The sequence below is a fragment of the Bos taurus genome, chromosome 29 (genome assembly GCF_002263795.3).
Source record: "Bos taurus isolate L1 Dominette 01449 registration number 42190680 breed Hereford chromosome 29, ARS-UCD2.0, whole genome shotgun sequence".
Lineage (NCBI taxonomy): Eukaryota > Metazoa > Chordata > Mammalia > Artiodactyla > Bovidae > Bos > Bos taurus.
Genome location: NC_037356.1, coordinates 48,550,101 through 48,568,503, shown reverse-complemented (window position 1 = coordinate 48,568,503; position 18,403 = coordinate 48,550,101). Strand labels below are relative to the sequence as shown.

Here is an 18,403-nt window from a genome sequence, read left to right as displayed (position 1 = left end):
AGGAGAAGCAAGTCAAGTCCAAGCGGGGTCAGGGAGCTGACGGCCAAGGCGGGCCCCCACCCGCCAGCGGCTCCACCACAAGCAGTGCGGGGTCGTGATCCTTGGGGGTCGACGCCTCGGCTTCCATCCTAACCTCCCCTCGGGGCGCTGGCAGGGCCCCCAGGCCAGCAAGGAGGGTCTCACGGCCAGAAGCTGCTCTGCTACTCACTTGCTTGGAGCCCGCAGGGCGGGCGTGCGGCGGGGGGGCTGCCCAGGATCGCGGTCACATGCCGGAACCAGCGGGCCACGTGGAAGAGCTGCGGGTCGGCCGGAGGGCCCGAGAGCTGCCTGAAGGCATCCACGTCCACCTGAGACAGGGCAAAGCCCTGCAAGTAGCTACGCGTGCTGAGGTACGCGTCCAGCGCCCGCAACCGGGCCGCCTCGTCACTAATGCCCAGGATGGCCGTGTAGTCGGGAGCTGCAAAGACAGAGGACGCATGTCAGTGGGCCCGGGGACCTGGGCGAGCCCAGGATCAGGGCCGGGGCTCCCCATTCCGGGCAGGAGACACCCAGGACGGGCGGAAGCCCGGGGTGCAGGGACAGGTGTGGAGCAACTGCCTGTGGGCTCCAGGCAGGACGAGGATGTTTCAGAACCAGACAAACGCGGCTGCAGGAGGCTGTGAATGTCACAGATGCGTGAGCTGCACACTGAGGTGGCTAACCTCACGGCTGGTGATGCTCACCTCAATTACACACGCGCGTGCACACACACACCCCTGCTAGGCACTGGGTGCCAGACGGCCGGTGCTGACCGGTCCCCTCACGCCGGGTGGGCTATGGGCAGCGGTGAGAAATGCAGAGCTCTCTAAACCCAGCACTGGCCAGGCTTCCAGCGGCCAAGGCCCAGCTCCGAGGAGGCCTGCAGCCCGCCCCGAAACGCCTGCTCGAGGCGGCTCCACCTGCCCGGAGAGGAGCCAACTGGCCAGCGCCTGGCACAGGCCTGCCCCTGGCAGGGGCCCGAGGCCACTGCTCTGCCCTGGAGCCACAGGACCGGTGTGGGAGGACAGAACCCCAGCCTGAGCGAGGACCAGCCGGCAGCCTCTGCCAGCAGAAGGCCCTGGGCCCTGACCACCCTGAGATCCTGCCCCGACCCCACCGAGCCTGCTCGCCACGCAGCTCCTGCCCCCCAGTCACTGCGTGACCCTGTGTCACGGCTCCAACCACTGTCCGGTGCTCTCGCCTCCTGCGGGGGGCAGGGCAGGCGGAGGCACAGGCCCCGTGGCTGCGGGGAGGGGGCTGGTCTCGCTTTCTTCCACAGAGGCGCCGAGCCGGGAGGCGCCCGAATGTGCCAGGAGGAGCCCGGCCCGGCCGCACCCGGGGCCTGGCCCCTCCTGCTCTCTCTTCTCCCTAGTTCCTGACACACGGACGCCCCCACCCGCTTCCCTACACTGACCGCGGGCTCCTCTTTCGTGCTGGATGAGACTCAGTTCAGAAAGCTACGTTGAGGGCCTGCCGGCGGGTGAATGGAGCTGGGGGGAGGGCCAGTGCGCGTCCCACGGGGGCTACATTGCCCTTGAGCACCTGGCTGCCCCACGTCGCCCCCCAAGCCCACCCTCCCCGTCTCTGCTGCAGCCGCCTAGGCCGGGACCGGAGCGCAAAGAAGCCTTGCCCCCCGTGACCCCCACCTCGTGCCCCCAGAATCGCACTGGACAGACAGACTGCCCTCACTCCGGGTGAACACCAGGGAAGAGGCACCCCCTAGGACCCGCCCACCTGGACAGTGGCTGCCCTGGGCTGAGGTGCTCCCAGGGAGTTTAGGCTCCCTCTTTTCTCTCACTGCCCGCGTTTTCTGCAATAAGCACAGGTCCTTTTCACAATAAGAAAAACACATCAAATGTTTCACCAACTGGATGGCTTTAAAGCGCTAACGAAGCAGGTCAGGGGACAAGGGCTCGGCGGGTTTGCACCCCTCCCTGGCTGGGCGGACCCCCTCCCAGGTAAACAGATGCACACGCACGCACGCACACGTGCGCGCGCGCACACACACACACACACACGCCTCGTAAAGCCGCGGTGTTAGTGAGATTACACTTGTAAACTGTTTGAAATACTGCCGGGCGCACAGCCAGCGCCCATCAGCTACTATTATTATCATCATTATTATTTTACTCGCTCCTGTGTTGTTACTGCTGTAATGGCCCTGGAGGAGTTTACCCAGGGATCACACACGCGTTTATTACTAAGAGTCCCGTCTGGAGCAGGGAGCCCGCAGGGCAGAGGGCCAGTCATCAGGTCACTGTGGTAGCTGCGTTCCAGCCTAACTTGAGGAAACAAATTTAAAAATAGGTCAGCTTTCAAGTGGCTGTGGGTTTGGGCCAGACTGCAGTCTGGCAGTGAGCCCGTGATGCCAAAGGCAATGAGTGGACACAGAAGCGGGGCGCCCATCGCTTCCCCGACCCCCCTCCCCCGGGAGCCCCGCGCACACACGACTCCCAGCACTGCATCCACCAGCCCACTGCGGGGCCACCCAGACACACAGCTTCCAACGGTGGGAAGGCCCTGATCGTGCACCGTGCTCACCACGGTTTAGAAAACGCTGAGCTGAGCTTACACAAATCCGAGAGCCAGGTGAGGAGCCCAAGGCACACAGGCCGTGGCCCCAGCTCCTTCCTTCCCCACAGCGTGTACAGCTGCCCGCACCTGCCAACAGCCCCCCCCCACCTCCTGCTGCGCTCCAGCTAGGCTCTTGCTTGGGGAAGCTCCAGCGCCAAGGCAGCACCACCAGCTACGAGAAGCACCCGATCCAGGCCTCCCGAGACCTTCAGAATCAGAGCCTGGGGGTAAGGCGGCTACCCTGGCCCCTGCCCTGCTGACCTCAGTGGCTAAGAGCCCACAGGCAGTTGCTGACACTCAGGCCCCTCCCCGCAGGCCTGCCTTCCTCCTAAGCGCCCAGGCCAGGTCTGTTTCTGTCCAAGACCGCCTGGGCGCAGTGGGGGTCTGCACCCGTCCCTCGCTGGCTGCGAGGCCCCGGGAGCACCCCGCCCTGAGGGTCAGGCCCTTCCTGGAAAGGCCCCTTCAGCTCCCAAACCCGCCTCTGCTGCCATTTGTCACCGGGGGACCCTTCAGGCCCATTTCTCTTTCCTAGGGGGTTCCTGGTCTGAGAAGCCTTCTGGAACAAAAGCATCCCCCCCAACACACACACAGGAATCTGGGGGACCAGAGAGACGCGTGCACCCCTGCTCTCCTGCACCAGCGGCGACGCCACCCACCCCCGGGAGTGAGGGCCCCACCTCCTGAGCACAGCCCTGCACGTCCAGATGTCACTTGCCCACATGGTGCTCCGTCTCCGGGCTGCAGGGCTGGGCTTGGCCGGAAGACGGATGGATGACCCCCGTCGCGTCTAGACCTGGCCCAGCAGAGTCTCCACAGTGATCGCCCGTGCTCCACCCTGCTGTGGGCGGCTGGCAGGGGAGGACTCACCGAGGTTCTGCCAGATTCTGCAGCCTCAGAGGAAGGGGCCCTGGCCCTGAACCACCTCCTCGGACTCGGGCCAGCCAGCAGCACGCACACGGGGAAGTGACCAAGAAAGAAATGGTCCATGCCGGGGCAGCACTGGGCTTCTGCGCTCTGGCCACCCCTTCCCGCTGGACGTTAAGCCCACAAAAGCCCGACGCCCAGTCTTGCCCCCGGCCGCAACCCCACGCCCAGCAGCATCCGGCAGAGCCGGTGCCTGAAGCACATCCCCGAATGAACCAAGACCTACGGAAGTGCCCTGCTGTGAAGCATGTCTCCTGAACAAATGAAGAGACACGTCCATGTGAGCACACTGTTGAGAACTCTTGGACAAGTTCCCCCCGAAACAGCAGGTGTGAGCTTTCACGGGGCACTCGTTGGTCCTGGGGAGCATCACCATCTGATGCCCGGACACACGTGTCTGCATGGCACCGCTGCCTGGGGAGGGGTGGGGCGGGGTGGGAGCGTGGACACTGGGCGCTTTCATCACCACCCAAGGACACTATCTCCCCTGACTCTTAGACTGGGAATACCGGGAGACGTGAGTGCATGGATGAGCAAATATCTGCAGTCTACACACACGTGCATTTCATTTTTCGTTGGGAAACACAGAAAATACAGCCTGCTCCCCTTGTCTGCCGTGACCCACTCTGGAACTGGGGCATTTGGTGCTAATCTGAACAGAGTCACCCAGGCAGAGTACTCAAGGTTGCTGCTACTGTCATACAGACCCTGGCAAGCTGTGTGACCTCAGACAAATCACTCACCTGCTCTGAACCTCAGGATTCCTGCCTGCACGGCAAGGGTAGTATTAGCCACGAAGGCGTGCTCTGAGGATGAAAGGCCCCCACAGATGTGTTCAGCACAGACTCATGCTGAGAAAAATGCTAAATGCACCTGTATTGTAATGGGATGGTTAGAGAGCATCACTGACTCAATGGACAAGAATTTGAGCAGACTCCAGGAGATCGTGGAGGCCTGGTGTGCTGCAGTCCATGGGGTCGCAAAGAGTTGGACACGACTGAGCGACTGAACAACTGTTATTACGAACAACTTGGAATTCTACAGTATAAAAAATTAAACTGCAGGTCTGACCTAACTCACGGCCACCGAAGAGGCCTGACCTGCAGGGCAAGGCCTCTGAGATGTGCTCAGTCCACCCTGGGGGTCATGAGGGATGAGACTCAACTTTCTAAAACACCCAGGAATGGGCCTCGTGTTCAGGGTACAAAGGAGAAGCTTTAAGCCCAGTGGCATCGCAGGGGACTACCAACTTAAGAAAGACGATACGGAATGGGAAGGTTATTCTAAATGAGGGACTCCTTAAAAATTCTGGGAAGATGGTCACTATCGATGATTCTAACCTCATGGGGAAAAAGCATTCAGAACTCGGAAACCTGGAACATCTAGAACTCTGGAAGCTGTATGAAGCCCTTACCATTTCGTTTCCTGTTTCCTCAGGGGATGGTGCGAGGTTCTTGTCTTTGAGAAAAGCCTAGACAAGGGGTGTGTGTGGGAAGGTTGGGGGGCGGGGGGGGGGGGGGGTGCGTCAGCTCTAAAACAAGAGAGGGCAGAGTGTGGGCTAGGAGACGTGGTCCTTAATTTTAGGACCAGGACAACCTGTTAGCCGCCCAGACAGCTTAATGTATGCAGGAATCTTCCAAAAACAGGACAATTCTTACTAAGGCTCTGAAAATCTCCAGTTCTGAAGCAGTTAAAAACAACTAAAAAACTGAATATGTCATTTCTGATGTCAAATGAAAAAGGAAGAGAGAGACGGAGGAAGGAAGAAAAGAAACAATCTTGGGCTTTCAACCCGGACACATCACCCATTTCAGCCAAGTATTCTTAACCTCTACCAACCCCTATAAGGCTCACTGCATCCTCCTAGTTGCGACTTTTTAAATCTGCCCCACGTGGGGAAGGGGCAAAGGTGGAACCCCAGCCCTGCCAGCCCCAGAGACTGGGCTATCAACCAAGCTGCTATTTTTCAGGAGTCCGGGGGGACTTCTGAAGGCCGAGGATCTGGGTGGGTGGAGCCAATGCTGGAATCCAGGCACACCTGTCCGATGGAATGTGGGGTGCCGGGATGGTGGGTACCCCAGCAACCCTGTCATCAGGGGCCTCCCACGTCACCGGGTCCAGCTGCTTAGAGCTCCCTGCCAGGAACCCCAGGAACAAGAGAGACCCCAGAGGCCAGGGAAGTGTGTACAGTCTAAGCAGGGCAGCCAGAGAATAAAACGACACCCTGAGAGTGCTTCCCAAGGAAAGCTTGCCCCGGACTCCGGAATCCGGGGACTACATCCGCTCTGCCTGGCACCCCGCGATCTTGCAGGAGGGAGGGTGAGCAGGGAACCAGCATGCCCCTGAGGCTGCCTGGTGGCGGCCTGTCTGCCGGCTGGTGACACGAGTGACCCGTGGGGACAGAGCCTGAGACGCTCACGGAACCCCGGGGGCGGCGATTAAGTCGGGGCAGTAACGCCGCGACCGCGCAGGTCCCCGTGGCCACTGCTTGCAGCCGCAGATGACAGCCTTCGTGAAACCCCAACCCCTTCCCGTGCGTCCGCGTCCGGCTCTCTCGGCCCCACGTTCCTAAGTGTCAACGTGGGGCTGGGCGGCCCCAAACGACCCTGGCTGTGCCTGTCCCCCCAAATCCCAGGGGGCAGGAGGCGGTGAGGTCCGCCCCAGCGGCCGGCAGGGGAACGCAGAACCAGCCCCCGGGGTCGGGGCGCAGGGGGACCCGGAGGCCTCGAGGTCTGGGAGGACCTGGGGAGGGGCGGCCCCGGCAGGGCCCGGACGGGGTTGGAAGAGCGCACCCGCCGGGAAAACCCGGGGGTCCGGGCCCGCCCTCTGCGCGCCCTGGGGCCCGCCCCTCAGAGACCCGGCGCCCCCGGCTCCCGCGTGGCCCCGCGGGCCCCGCGGCCCAGGCTGCCCCGCCCGCCCCTCGCGCGCGCTCACCGTGCTCCGTGGTAGACCCTGCCATCACCCGAATCCCGCACTCGCGGAGGCCGCCGCGGCTTCCCAGAATCTGATGCAACCACCGCCCCGGAAATCCCGCCCCCAAGCCGCCGGCCTTCCGGGATCCGCCCGGTCGCTAGGCAACCACCCGCGCGCAGACGCCGCTGGCCCCGGGCATGCTGGGAATCTTTTATTTTTTTTTACTCAATTTTTATTCACGTTAAGGAAACCAGTCCTGAATGTTCATTGGAAGGACTGATGTTGAAGCTGAAACTCCAGTACTTTGGCCACCTGATGCGAAGAACTGACTCATTGGAAAAGTCCCAGATGCTGGGAAAGATTGAAGGCGGGAGAAGGGGACGACAGAGGATGAGATGGTTGGATGGCATCACCGACTTGATGGACAGGAGTTTGAGTAAACTCCGGGAGTTGGTGATGGACAGGGAAGCCTGGCGTGCCGCGGTCCGTGGGGTCGCAAAGAATCGGACACGACTGAGCCACTGAACTGTTGATTAACATTTTGTACAATTGCTGATTAACAATGTTGTACAAGAATGACAGTTATATACATTCTTAATATTCTTTCCCCTTATGACTTGTCATATTAAATATAGTATGATAGGAAATATAGTTCTCTGTTCTATACAGTAGGACACTGTGGATAATCTATATTAAAAAGGTTCCATCTGCTAACACCAACCTCCCACTTCATCCTTTCCCATTCCCCTTACCCCTTGACAACCCACAGTCTGGTCTCTATTGCACGTCATTCTCTTTAAAAAAAAAAAGTGTATAATTACTTTACAACATTCTTAGTTTCTTTTGTACAAGAAACCGAAACAGTGGTAGAAACACACACTTCCTCTCCCTTTTGACTCTCCCTCCCACATACCCTATCCTGCCCCTTAGTCACAGAGCACCAAACAGCTCCCTGTGCTACAGGCAGCTCTTTTTAACATATTTTTGTTGGCTGTGCTGGGCCTTAATTGTAGTGATCTTTGATCTTCGTTCTGGTGTACAGGATCTTTTAGTTGTGGCGTGAGAAATCGTCAGTTGCAACATGTGGGATCTAGTTCCCTGACCAGGAATCGAACCCCAGCCCCCACCGTGGGAGCACAGTGTTAGCCGGTGGATCACTAGGGAAGTCCCTTCCTGTGCTGCACAGCCGTTTACCACTGCCTAGCTATCTGACACATGGCAGCAAGCCAATCCCAGTCACCCAGTTCGTCCTACCTTGCCCCTTCCCGCGTGTCCACGTCGGCTCTTTACATCTGCAACGCTAGTCCTGCCTTGCCAATACACTCATCTGCACCTTTTCTAGATTCCACATGTATGTGTTATATACACGTGTTATACACGTGTTGTATACATGTGTTGTATACATGTTATATACATATGTTATATGTGTGTGTGTTATATACATGTGTTATATACACATGTGTTAATATACAATATTTTTATCTTTCTTACTTCACTTTGTATGACAGATTCTAGGTCTATACACATAACTATGTGTATCACTAAGTGACCCAATATCATTCCTTTTTATAGCTGAGTAATACTCCATGTAATACTCCAAGAAAATAATACAATACTCCAGAAAAACATCTATTTCTGTTTTATTGACTACGCCAAAGCCTTTGACTGTGTGGATCACAATAAACTGTGGAAAATTCTGAAAGACATGGGAATACCAGACCACCTGATCTGCCTCTTGAGAAATTTGTATGCAGGTCAGGAAGCAACAGTTAGAACTGGACATGGAACAACAGACTGGTTCCAAATAGGAAAAGGAGTACATCAAGGCTGTATATTGTCACCCTGCTTATTTAACTTATATACAGAGTACATCACGAGAAACGCTCAACTGGAAGAAACACAAGCTGGAATCAAGATTGCTGGGAGAAATATCAATAACCTTAGATATGCAGATGACCCCACCCTTATGGCAGAAAGTGAAGAGGAACTCAAAAGCCTCTTGATGAAAGTGAAAGTGAAAAAGTTGGCTTAAAGCTCAACATTCAGAAAACGAAGATCATGGCATCTGGTCCCATCACTTCATGGGAAATAGATGGGGAAATAGTGGAAACAGTGTCAGACTTTATTTTTCTGGACTCCAAAATCACTGCAGATGGTGACTGCAGCCATGAAATTAAAAGACGCTTACTCCTTGGAAGGAAAGTTATGACCAACCTAGATAGCATATTCAAAAGCAGAGACATTACTTTGCCAACAAAGGTTCATCTAGTCAAGGCTATGGTTTTTTTCTGTGGTCATGTATGGATGTGAGAGTTGGATTGTGAAGAAAGCTGAGCGCCGAAGAATTGATGCTTTTGAACTGTGGTGTTGGAGAAGACTCTTGAGAGTCCCTTGGACTGTAAGGAGATCCAACCAGTCCATTCTGAAGGAGATCAGCCCTGGGATTTCTTTGGAAGGAATGATGCTAAAGCTGAAACTCCAGTACTTTGGCCACCTCATGCAAAGAGTTGACTCATTGGAAAAGACTCTGATGCTGGGGGGGATTGGGGGCAGGAGGAGAAGAGGACGACAGAGGATGAGATGGCTGGATGGCATCACCGACTCGATGGACGTGAATCTGGGTGAACTCCGGGAGTTGGTGATGGACAGGGAGGCCTGGCGTGCTGTGATTCATGGGGTCGCAGAGTCGGACACGACTGAGCGACTGAACTGAACTGAATACTCCATGTACATACATGTGCCCTGGGAGTTGTTCTTACTGCTCTGCAGCCTGTCCTTGAGCACACTAAGTAAGTGATGTAGTTACACATACATGCATCCATTACTGTCCAAATTCTTTCCCCATATAGGTTGTCACCGAGTATTAAGGAGAGTCTTCTGTCCATCTTTGACTGGGATAGCCTGCCTGCAGCGCCAGGTGTGGACCAGTATCTGTGAGTGCAGAGCGGCTGCCAGGCCGCCTGCCATCGACTGCTCCTACTACCTATGGACACCTCCTCAATGCCAGGCCCTGTCCTAGGTCATGGAGACGTCACCGTGACTCTGAGACCAAGGACTTGCCGGGGACAGAGGGGCAACCCCCAAAGTGTCCTGGCCTCAGCCCAATGGCCGCTCACCCAGTACAGTGAGCCGCCCCTGGGATCCTGGCCTCAGCCCAATGGGAGCTCACCCAGTACAGTGAGCCGCCCCCGGGATCCAGCTCTGTCACAACCACCAAAGTGTCCTGGCCTCAGCCCAATGGCCGCTCACCCAGTACAGTGAGCCGCCCCCGGGATCCAGCTCTGTCACACCACAAGCAGTGCCCCCGACCCACCCTGCCCTGGCAGAGCAGCGCTTCTGATGACATGCAGAGCTGACCTCCCCACCGGAAGGTTATAGAGAACCTGTGTGGAGAAGGGCCACAGCTCCGTCTGGGATTCATGAAGTTTCCAATGGGCTCAGAACTGGGAAAGAAACTCAGATCCCATCCATCCAGGATACCGGCTGTAGTCACAACCTCGGGCCAAAAAAGTGTTTGCTGGGCCATCTCTGCAGGTCTACCTAAGGTGTTACCAGCAACCAATTTGTTTCTAACGTTCTGCAACCATATCTGTAGCTGCATTTTATGGAAGGCAGCCAGGAGTTTAGAGACATCTCTCCACAGGGGTTTCCTTGGTGGTCCAGGGGTGAAGACCCCACACTCCACTGCAGGACGTAGTTTCAGTCCCTGCAGGGGGAACGAAGGTCCCACATGCTATGCCATGTAGCAAAAAAAAAAAACCCACAAAACATACAAATGACCCTCCCTAGCCAGCCCATCCCTCCTCCTGAGGAGTCTTTCCAGATGTTGTCATTTTCTTCAAATCCAGTAAATCCCATAAATATCTTCCAGTTAACTTCTGCAAAGTAATGACAAATTGCACAGGTGTGGGGAGCTGCCCATGAGAACAGGGTCCTTTATCTAAAGGACACAGCCCTGAAAGCTGTCTCAGTCTTTGCGGGTTTGCTTGCAAACATAGCTCTCTGTCCCGCCACCTCAGAGATTAGGCGACTATTAACTGTAGACACCTGGAGTTTTGGACAAACTTTTCACGCACAGGGAAATGTTATCTGGTGTAAGAAATAATAACAGGGTGCCATTCCCATGCTAGCAAAATTTCTTGTAACATTTATAAGATGTATAGGTCAACCAAGAAAAATGTTAACTGTCTTGTTTTTCTCTTGGTCTCCTGTAAAATATAAGATGCTGAATAAAGTCGTGGTCAGACCGCTTCCCTTTGTGGAGACGTGTCTGAGCCTCTCGACCCCATATTTGCTGTAGTATTCTTTCTCAGCCGCGTTGTGCACATTCTCGGGACCTGATGGAGTTTGCAGGCTGGCTCCGGCACACAAGTTCTTATTGATGGCTGTAAAAAAAAAAAAAAAGGAAGAGTTTGTTTACATTCTTGGAAGACAAGAGTACCCAGTGACTCTGCCCTGGGAGAGTACTCCTAGAGGTGTTTCCACCTGCCCCAAGGGCTCGGCGTTGGGCTGCACACCACAGCCCATGACCTGGGAGGCCTTGTGCCAGCTCAGATGATCCTGAAGAAGGGACCAAGCCAAGAGGCCAGGAGGCCGTCTGGCTACAACCTGCCGTGTCTCCTTACATGTCCGTTGCTCATTCATTACTGGAGCCAGTGAGCTTAGGAGAAGGAGCCAAGGAAACTCAGGCAAGTCAGAAGCCTTGCGGATGCAGCATATGTGGGCATCTGCCCTGCCCTGCCACCCAGAGATGTGCTGAGGGGCTTGGGATGGGGAGGCCTCCTGCTGTGCGTGCTGGGCCAGGTCAGGTCGTGAGAGCTCGGGCAAGTTTCGTAGCTTCTCTGAGCTTTGGGTGGTCATGTTTTAAATCTGTGTGATGGCATAGTCTCCCAGGGCTGTGAGAATAAGATTATAAAAAGCACCCGGCAGGAAGTATGTGCTCAATAAATCTTGACTCTTGTGGATTCCTGTGCCAGTGAGCACACAGCAACCCAGCCAACGGGGACCTGATAATCTGCACTTAGATAAGAATTCCGATCATGACTCATGTTTTTTCTTAAAACCAAGAATGTAGGGACTTCCCAGGTGATCCAATAGTTGGGGCTTCTTAATGCAGGGGGTGCAGGTTCGACATCTGATGGGGAACTAAGAGCCCACATACCGTGTGGCCAAAAAGTCAAAACATAAAACAGAAGTAATATTGTAAGAAATTCAAAAGACTTTAGAAACGGTCCACACTAAAAAAAAAAAAAAAAAAAAACTTAAAAAAACCCCCCACAAATGTATAATAAAATAAAACCAACATCTACCTTTTCCTGATGAACCCCACAGAAGTTCTATTTGACAAATAAGTGTTGCTCCAGTGTCACTGGTGAATGTGAAAAGGTGGATCTTCAGACAAGAAAGCTCCCTAAGCTTCTCCTTTCTCAAACGGTGGCATTCTGCCCACCCTGACCCTCCCAGTGTCCCCCACGGACACCAGCTGGGGGTCCCAACTTCTGCATTTTATTTGTGTCAGGCCCCTTGGAGAATCGGAGAAGGGGTCAGGCTGGCTCCCTGAGACGATGCGTAAGGGTGCCCGACTCACGGACTCCACTCCAGTCCTCTCTTGTGTTGTTGGAAGAGGGTGTTTGCTATGACCAGTGCATTCTCTTGGCAAAACTCTATTAGCCTTTGTCCTGCTTCATTCTGTACTCCAAGGCCAAATTTGCCTGTTACCCCAGGTGTTTCTTGACTTCCTACTTTTGCATTCCAGTCCCCTAAAATGAAAAGGACATCTTTTGGGGTGTTAGTTCTACAAGGTCTTGCATGTCTTCACAGAACCGCCCAACTTCAGCTTCGTCAGCGTTTCTGGTCGCGGCACAGACTTGGACTACCGCGATATTGAACATTTGCCTTGGAAACGAACAGAGGTCATTCTGCTGTTTTTCAGATTGTACCCAAGTACTGCATTTCAGACTCTTTTGTTGACTATGAGGGCTACTCCATTTCTTCTAAGGGATTCTTGCCCACAGTAGTAGATATAATGGTCATCTGAGTTACATTCACCCATTCCAGGCCATTTTAGTTCGCTGATTCCTAAAATGTCGATGTTCCCTCTTGCCATCTCCTGTGTGACCACTTCCAATCTGCCTTCATCCGTGGACCTAACATCCCAGGTTCCTGTGCGATATGGCTCTTTACAGCATCGGACTTTACTTCCACCACCAGGCACATCCACAACTGGGTGTTGTTTTTGCTTTGGCTCTGTCTCTTCACTCTTTCTGGAGTTATTTCTCCACTGATTTCCAGTAGCATATTGGGCACCCTACCAAACTGGGGAGTTCATCTTTCAGTGTCCTATCTTTTTGCCTTTTCATACTATTCATGGGGCTCACAAGGAAAGAATACTGAAGTGGTTTGCCATTCCCTTCTCCAGTGGACCATGTTTTGTCAGAACTCTCCACCATGACCCATGCGTCTTGGGTGGCCGTACACGGCATGGCTCCTAGTGTCACTGAGTTAGACAAGGCTGTGGTCCATGCGATCAGATTGGTTAGTTTTCTGTGATAGTGGTTTCCAGTCTGTCTGCCCTCTGATGGAGAAGGATAAGAGGCTTATGGAAGCTTCCTGATGAGACTGACTGAGGGGAAACTGGGTCTTGTTCTGATGGGCGGGGCCGTGCTCAGTAAATCATTAATCCAATTTTCTGTTGATGGGCGGGGCTGTGTTCCCTCCCTGTTATTTGACCTGAGACCATGGACTGCAGCAGCCAGGCTTCCCTGTCCCTTACCAACTCCCGGAGCTTGCTCAAACTCATGTCCATCACGTCGGTGATCCCATCCAGCCATCTCATCCTCTGTCGTCCCCTTCTCCTCCTGCCTTCAATCTTTCCCAGCATCAGGGTCTTTTCCAATGAATCAGTTCTTCACATCAGGTGGCCAAAGTATTAGAGTTTTGGCTTCAGCATCAGTTCTTGCAATGAATATTCAAGGTTGATTTCCTTTAGGATGGACCGATTGGATCTCCTTGCTGTTCAAGGGACGCTAAAGAGTCTTCTCCAGCACCACAGTTCGAAAGCATGAATTCTTCCCAACTCTGTCTTCTTTTTATGGTCCAACTCTCATATCTGTACATAACTACTGGAAAATTCATAGCTTTTACTAGACTGACCTTTGTTGGCAAAGTGATGTGTCTGCTTTTTAGCATGCTGTCTAGGTTTGCTTTTCTTCCAAGGAGCAAGCGTCTTTTAATTTCGTGGCTGCTGCCACTGTCCACAGAGATACTAGAGCCCAGGCAAATAAAGTCTGTCACTGTTTCCCTCGTCTCCCCTTCTATTTGCCACAAAGTGAGACCAGATGCCATGATCTTAGTTTTCTGAATGTTGAGTTTTAAGCCAGCTCTTTCACTCTCCTCTATCACCGCCATCAAGAGGCTTTTTAGTTCCTCTTCACTGTCTACCATTAGAGTGGTATCATCTGCATATCTAAGGTTGTTGATATTTGTCCCTGAACTCTTGATTTCAGCCTGTGATTTATCCGGTCCAGCATTCTGCATAACGTTAAACTCTGCACAGAAGTTAAATAAGCAGGGTGAGACTACAGAGCCTTCACATATCTCTTTCCCAGTTTTGAAACAGTTCGTTGCTCCTTGTCTAGTTCTAACTGGTGCTTCTTGCGCTGCATACAGTTTTCTCAGGAGGCAGGTCAGGCGGGCTGGTATTCCCATGCAGGACCATGAGACACTACAATCTGTGTTTGAACACCCACTCCCTGCCCGGGTGTGGGGTGGTTACAGCAGCCCAGGAGACTGAGGCGGGAACTCGGCAGGAGCCCCCCATACAGGCCTGCCTCAGAGAGCGCTCTGCCGCATGGCGGGGCCCTGGTTCACACTCACCGCACAGTCCGGGCACCTGCTCCTAGCCATCAGTGGAGGTGGATGGCCCTGCCTGGCCCGGTGGTCTCGAGCATTCGGGTCTGCTCTCCTGCTCCCCCGGCACTGCTACACTTCCGTTGGCCCCCTGCAGCAGCTCAGCACCTCCAGGGCCTGTGGAGACCAGCAGGGCGGAGCTCCCCACCGACTCTAGGCTGATGTCCTCACTGGGGGTTGGTGGGCCCCTCTCAAGGTCGCTGGACTGGCTGATTCCTTGGGACTAAAGGATAAAGAAATTCCTTCTGTTGACAGGAGCCTGCAGGCCAAGCCCTTCTCAAGCCACTTTAGGGAATAAATGGCAGGTAAGCGAGCGTGTGCAATTTTAGAAAGGAATACTGCCGGAGGTCAGGTTCCTCTGTGCCACCAGCTTCTGGGGGTCCCAGGTCAACCTGTGGGGGGCTGGATGGTGGTCCCCAAAGATACATTCACATCCTCACCCCTAGAACTTGTGAGAGGGCCTATGTAGAAATAGCGTCTGTGAAGCTGAGGTTCCACTGCATAAGACTGGGACCTACATTCCGAGACCAGTGTCCTCACAAGGAGAGACTCAGAGACACAGGCTCACAGCGGGCGAGGCCGAGGGAAGATGGCCGGAAGCAGAGCGATCACCCACCAACCGAGGAGCGCCAGGCACGGCCAGCCGCCACGAGGAGCAGCAAGGAAGAACCCTCCCCCAGGGCACCCAGGGGACCACCCCGCCAACCCGTGGTTTCAGACTTCTGGCTTCCAGAGCTGTGGGAACGGTCCTAAGGGCCGCACGTTCTAAGTCCCCCTCTATCGGGGTCTGTCTGCAGCCCCAGGCACCCACAGGGCGCCCCCTGCCCCCTTTGCTTAGCAGAATTCAAGTCATCCAGAACAGATGTCCCCGGGCCCAGACTCCACCGCACAGGCCTGGTGTGGATGCAGGAGGGAAGGCCTGGGGCTGTCCCGCCCACCTGGGATGTCTCCTGGGGCTCCCCTGGACAAATCCCGGGGCAATACTTACAGAGTCTCTTAGATTATCCCGACTTCCTGCAGATCAAAAAGGAGAGAGAAATGAAAACAAATCATATAAACTATTATAGTGACATCTGTGGGCGAGAGGAAGTACTTTAAATTTACAATAAAGAAAGTGTATTTACAGTTACAGCAAAAAAAGAAATTGACTGGAACACCTGTGCAGCTGGGAAAACAGGAGGGGCACTCACTCGGTAAGCCTCCCCAGCATGCAGGGCTGCCTCCCCCAGGACCCCCTTGGCTGGAGAAGCACCAGTTTCTCTCTGCTTCCAGGCCCAGGGCGCCCAGGACACCCTGTGTCCAGCAGCTGACCTGGGATTCTGGCCTCAAGCCTTGCGTGTCAGGAGGCACACAGCAGGTGGCTCTGAGCTCACACACACGTGAGGCCCCGTTAGAATGTGAACTGATCTGTATTTTATACCAGAGGCTCCTGCTCAGTAACACCGACCCCAGACCCCTTCTCTGAGCTCCTGATGCTCTTGTTGACCTAGCTTCCTCCAGGTCAACACGACTCGGACCAACCTTTTCTTCCAGGGTAGACAACAAAATAATACACAGCAGCAATGACGATGAGCACGATGACCAGGATGAAAATGATGAAAATGTAAACCTCCACTCTCACACCCAGGTAGGCGCCGCGTGATGACCCCGAGTTTCCTGGAAGGAGGCAAAACAGAGGACATGGTCACAGGGTCAGGCACGCTTTCCTCACCCAAGTGACCTGCTATCTCAGGAGTGGGGGCAGCACCGATGCGCTCCAAACCACCACGCACTCCTTCCCCGCCGCTGACGGTTGCCAGGACCTCCCCAGTGGGAGGCAGCCAGGCTCATCCTTCCTGCTCTCACGGAACCCTGGGCTCAGAGGCCGTGGGGTATCTCGCTCTGGTCCCTCAAAGCAGCAGCAGATCTGACCTGCCAGCAGGGCAGCAAGAGGCTCAGGGGAGAGTGGGGGCAGCTGCAGGTACACCCCTGGGCCAGCAGGTGGCAGAGCCTGGAGGAGCCTGGGAGAGCAGATGGCCCGTCTTCCCGGCACCCAGGCTGGGCCGCGCTGGCCCAAGGGGCAGGGCAGGGCCCGCCCTGGGGAGACGCGTGGCATGAGCACTCGGGTGTCTCCTCACCCTGCTGAGCTCCAAGCACCCACAGGAGCTGCGGTCACGCAGACACTGGGTGCAGTGCAGGCCCGTCAGAGCTCGGAATGCTCGGCCGCGATGATGTGGTCTGTCACCAAGGACCGAGCAGGAGGGAGCAAGTCGTCCACGCAGCACCCTCACTCTGCTTAAAGGCTTTTCTTTATTCTCAGAGTAGCCCTTCCTCATTCTGCCTTAGTTCTGCTGTTAAGAGAGCCTTTAAAAGTGTTTGCAGGTTATAGAGGGAACCTACCTCAAGATGATAATGTCATTGCAACAAACTCACAGCAAACATCACACTCACTGTGAAAAGACGAACGATTTCCTCTAAGATCAGGAACAGACAAGGGTACCCACTCTCACCGCTAATATTCAACATCGTCTTAGAAGGCCTCACCACAGCAAACAGAGAAGAAAAAGAAATAAATGGAATCAAACTGGAGAAGAGGTGAAACTGTCCTTGTTTGCAGAGGACATGAGACTATACATAGAAAACCCTAAAGATGCTACAGAAAACTAACAGAGCTCATCCATGAATCTGGTGAAGGTGCAGGATACAAAATTAATACACTGAAATCTCTTGCATTCCAACACACCTACAATGAAAGATTAGAAAAAGAAATCAAGGAAACAATCCCATTTACCACCACATTAAAAAGCATACAATACCGAGGAATAAACCTACCTAAGGAGGCAAAAGACCTATACTCTGGAAACTATAATATACTGATGAAAGAAACAGAAGATGACAAAAACAGATGGAGAGATATCCCATGTTCTTGGACTGGAAGACTGAACATTGTGAACACGACTGTATTCCTCAAAGCAGTCTACAAATTCAATGCAAGCCCTATCAAATTACCAATGGCAGTTTTCACAGAATCAGGACAAGAAATTCTACACTTTGTATGAAACACAAAAGACTCCAAATTGCCAAAGCAATCTTGAGAAAGAAAAATGGAGCTGGAGGAATAAGGTCCCTGAGTTAGACTACACTACAAAGCTACGGTCATCAAAACAGTACGGTACTCACACAAAAACGGAAACAAAGGCTAATGGAGCAGCACAGAAAGTCCAGAGAAAACCCAGCACCTGTGGTTCCCTGCTGCTGCTGCTAAGTCGCTTCAGTCGTGTCCGACTCTGTGCGACCCCAGAGACGGCAGCCCACCAGGCTCCCCCATCCCTGGGATTCTCCAGGAAGAACACTGGAGTGGGTTGCCATTTCCTTCTCCAGTGCGTGAAAGTGAAAAGTGAAAGTGAAGTCGCTCAGTCGCGTCCGACTCCTAGCGACCCCATGGACTGCAGCCCACCAGGCTCCTCCATCCATGGGATTTTCCAGGCAAGAGTACTGGAGTGGGGTGCCTTTGCCTTTTCCTATGGTCACCTAACCTCTGACAAAAAAGGCAAAAATACACAATGGAGAAAAGACAATCTCTTTAAAAAGTGGTGAAGGGAAAACTGGACAGGTAAACACAAAAGAATGAGCAGAACACTCTAACGCTGTACACAGCAATAAACTCAAAATGGATAAAGACCAAAATGTAAGGCTGAGTGCGATGAAATCCTTATAGGAAACAGAGGCAGAAGAGGCATTGATAAACCTCAGAGTAAGATCTTTTCTGATCCACCTCCTAGAATAAAAACAAAAACAAATGGGACCCAGTTAAACTTACAAGCTTTTCACAGCAAAGAAACTATAGGCAAAATGAAAAAACAGCCTTCAGAATGAAGGAAAATATTTGCAAAGAAAGTAACAGACAAGGGATTACTCTCCAAAATACACAAGTAGCTTATGCAGTTTGCACCAAAAAAACCCAAACAAACCAATCAAAAAATGGGTGGAAGATCTAAATAGACATTTCTCTGTGGAAGACATACAGATGGCTAAAAGGTACCTGAAAAGATGCTCGACATCACTACTTAGTAGAGAAATAAAAATC

General features: G+C 53.6%; 2 protein-coding genes across 3 annotated transcripts in view; both read right to left on the bottom strand.

Moving 5' to 3' along the window:
* CARS1 (cysteinyl-tRNA synthetase 1) overlaps positions 1-6,539 on the bottom strand; it is a 52,697-nt gene extending 46,158 nt beyond the window's left edge. Inside the window, exons 1-2 of one of the 2 annotated variants that reach the window (XM_059882922.1) lie at positions 6,451-6,539; positions 209-457 (exon numbers count right to left, since the gene is read on the bottom strand). In XM_059882922.1, the coding sequence (XP_059738905.1) occupies positions 209-457; positions 6,451-6,475 (274 nt within the window). In that variant the 5' untranslated portion in view covers positions 6,476-6,539. 2 annotated transcript variants of the gene reach the window in all.
* A 4,014-nt stretch (positions 6,540-10,553) lies between these two features.
* LOC510798 (tumor necrosis factor receptor superfamily member 6) overlaps positions 10,554-18,403 on the bottom strand; it is a 28,467-nt gene continuing 20,617 nt past the window's right edge. Inside the window, exons 6-9 of the mRNA XM_059883134.1 lie at positions 15,859-15,993; positions 15,326-15,351; positions 14,305-14,560; positions 10,554-10,814 (exon numbers count right to left, since the gene is read on the bottom strand). Of these exons, the coding sequence (XP_059739117.1) occupies positions 14,327-14,560; positions 15,326-15,351; positions 15,859-15,993 (395 nt within the window). The 3' untranslated portion in view covers positions 10,554-10,814; positions 14,305-14,326. The remainder of the gene's footprint in view (positions 10,815-14,304; positions 14,561-15,325; positions 15,352-15,858; positions 15,994-18,403) is intronic.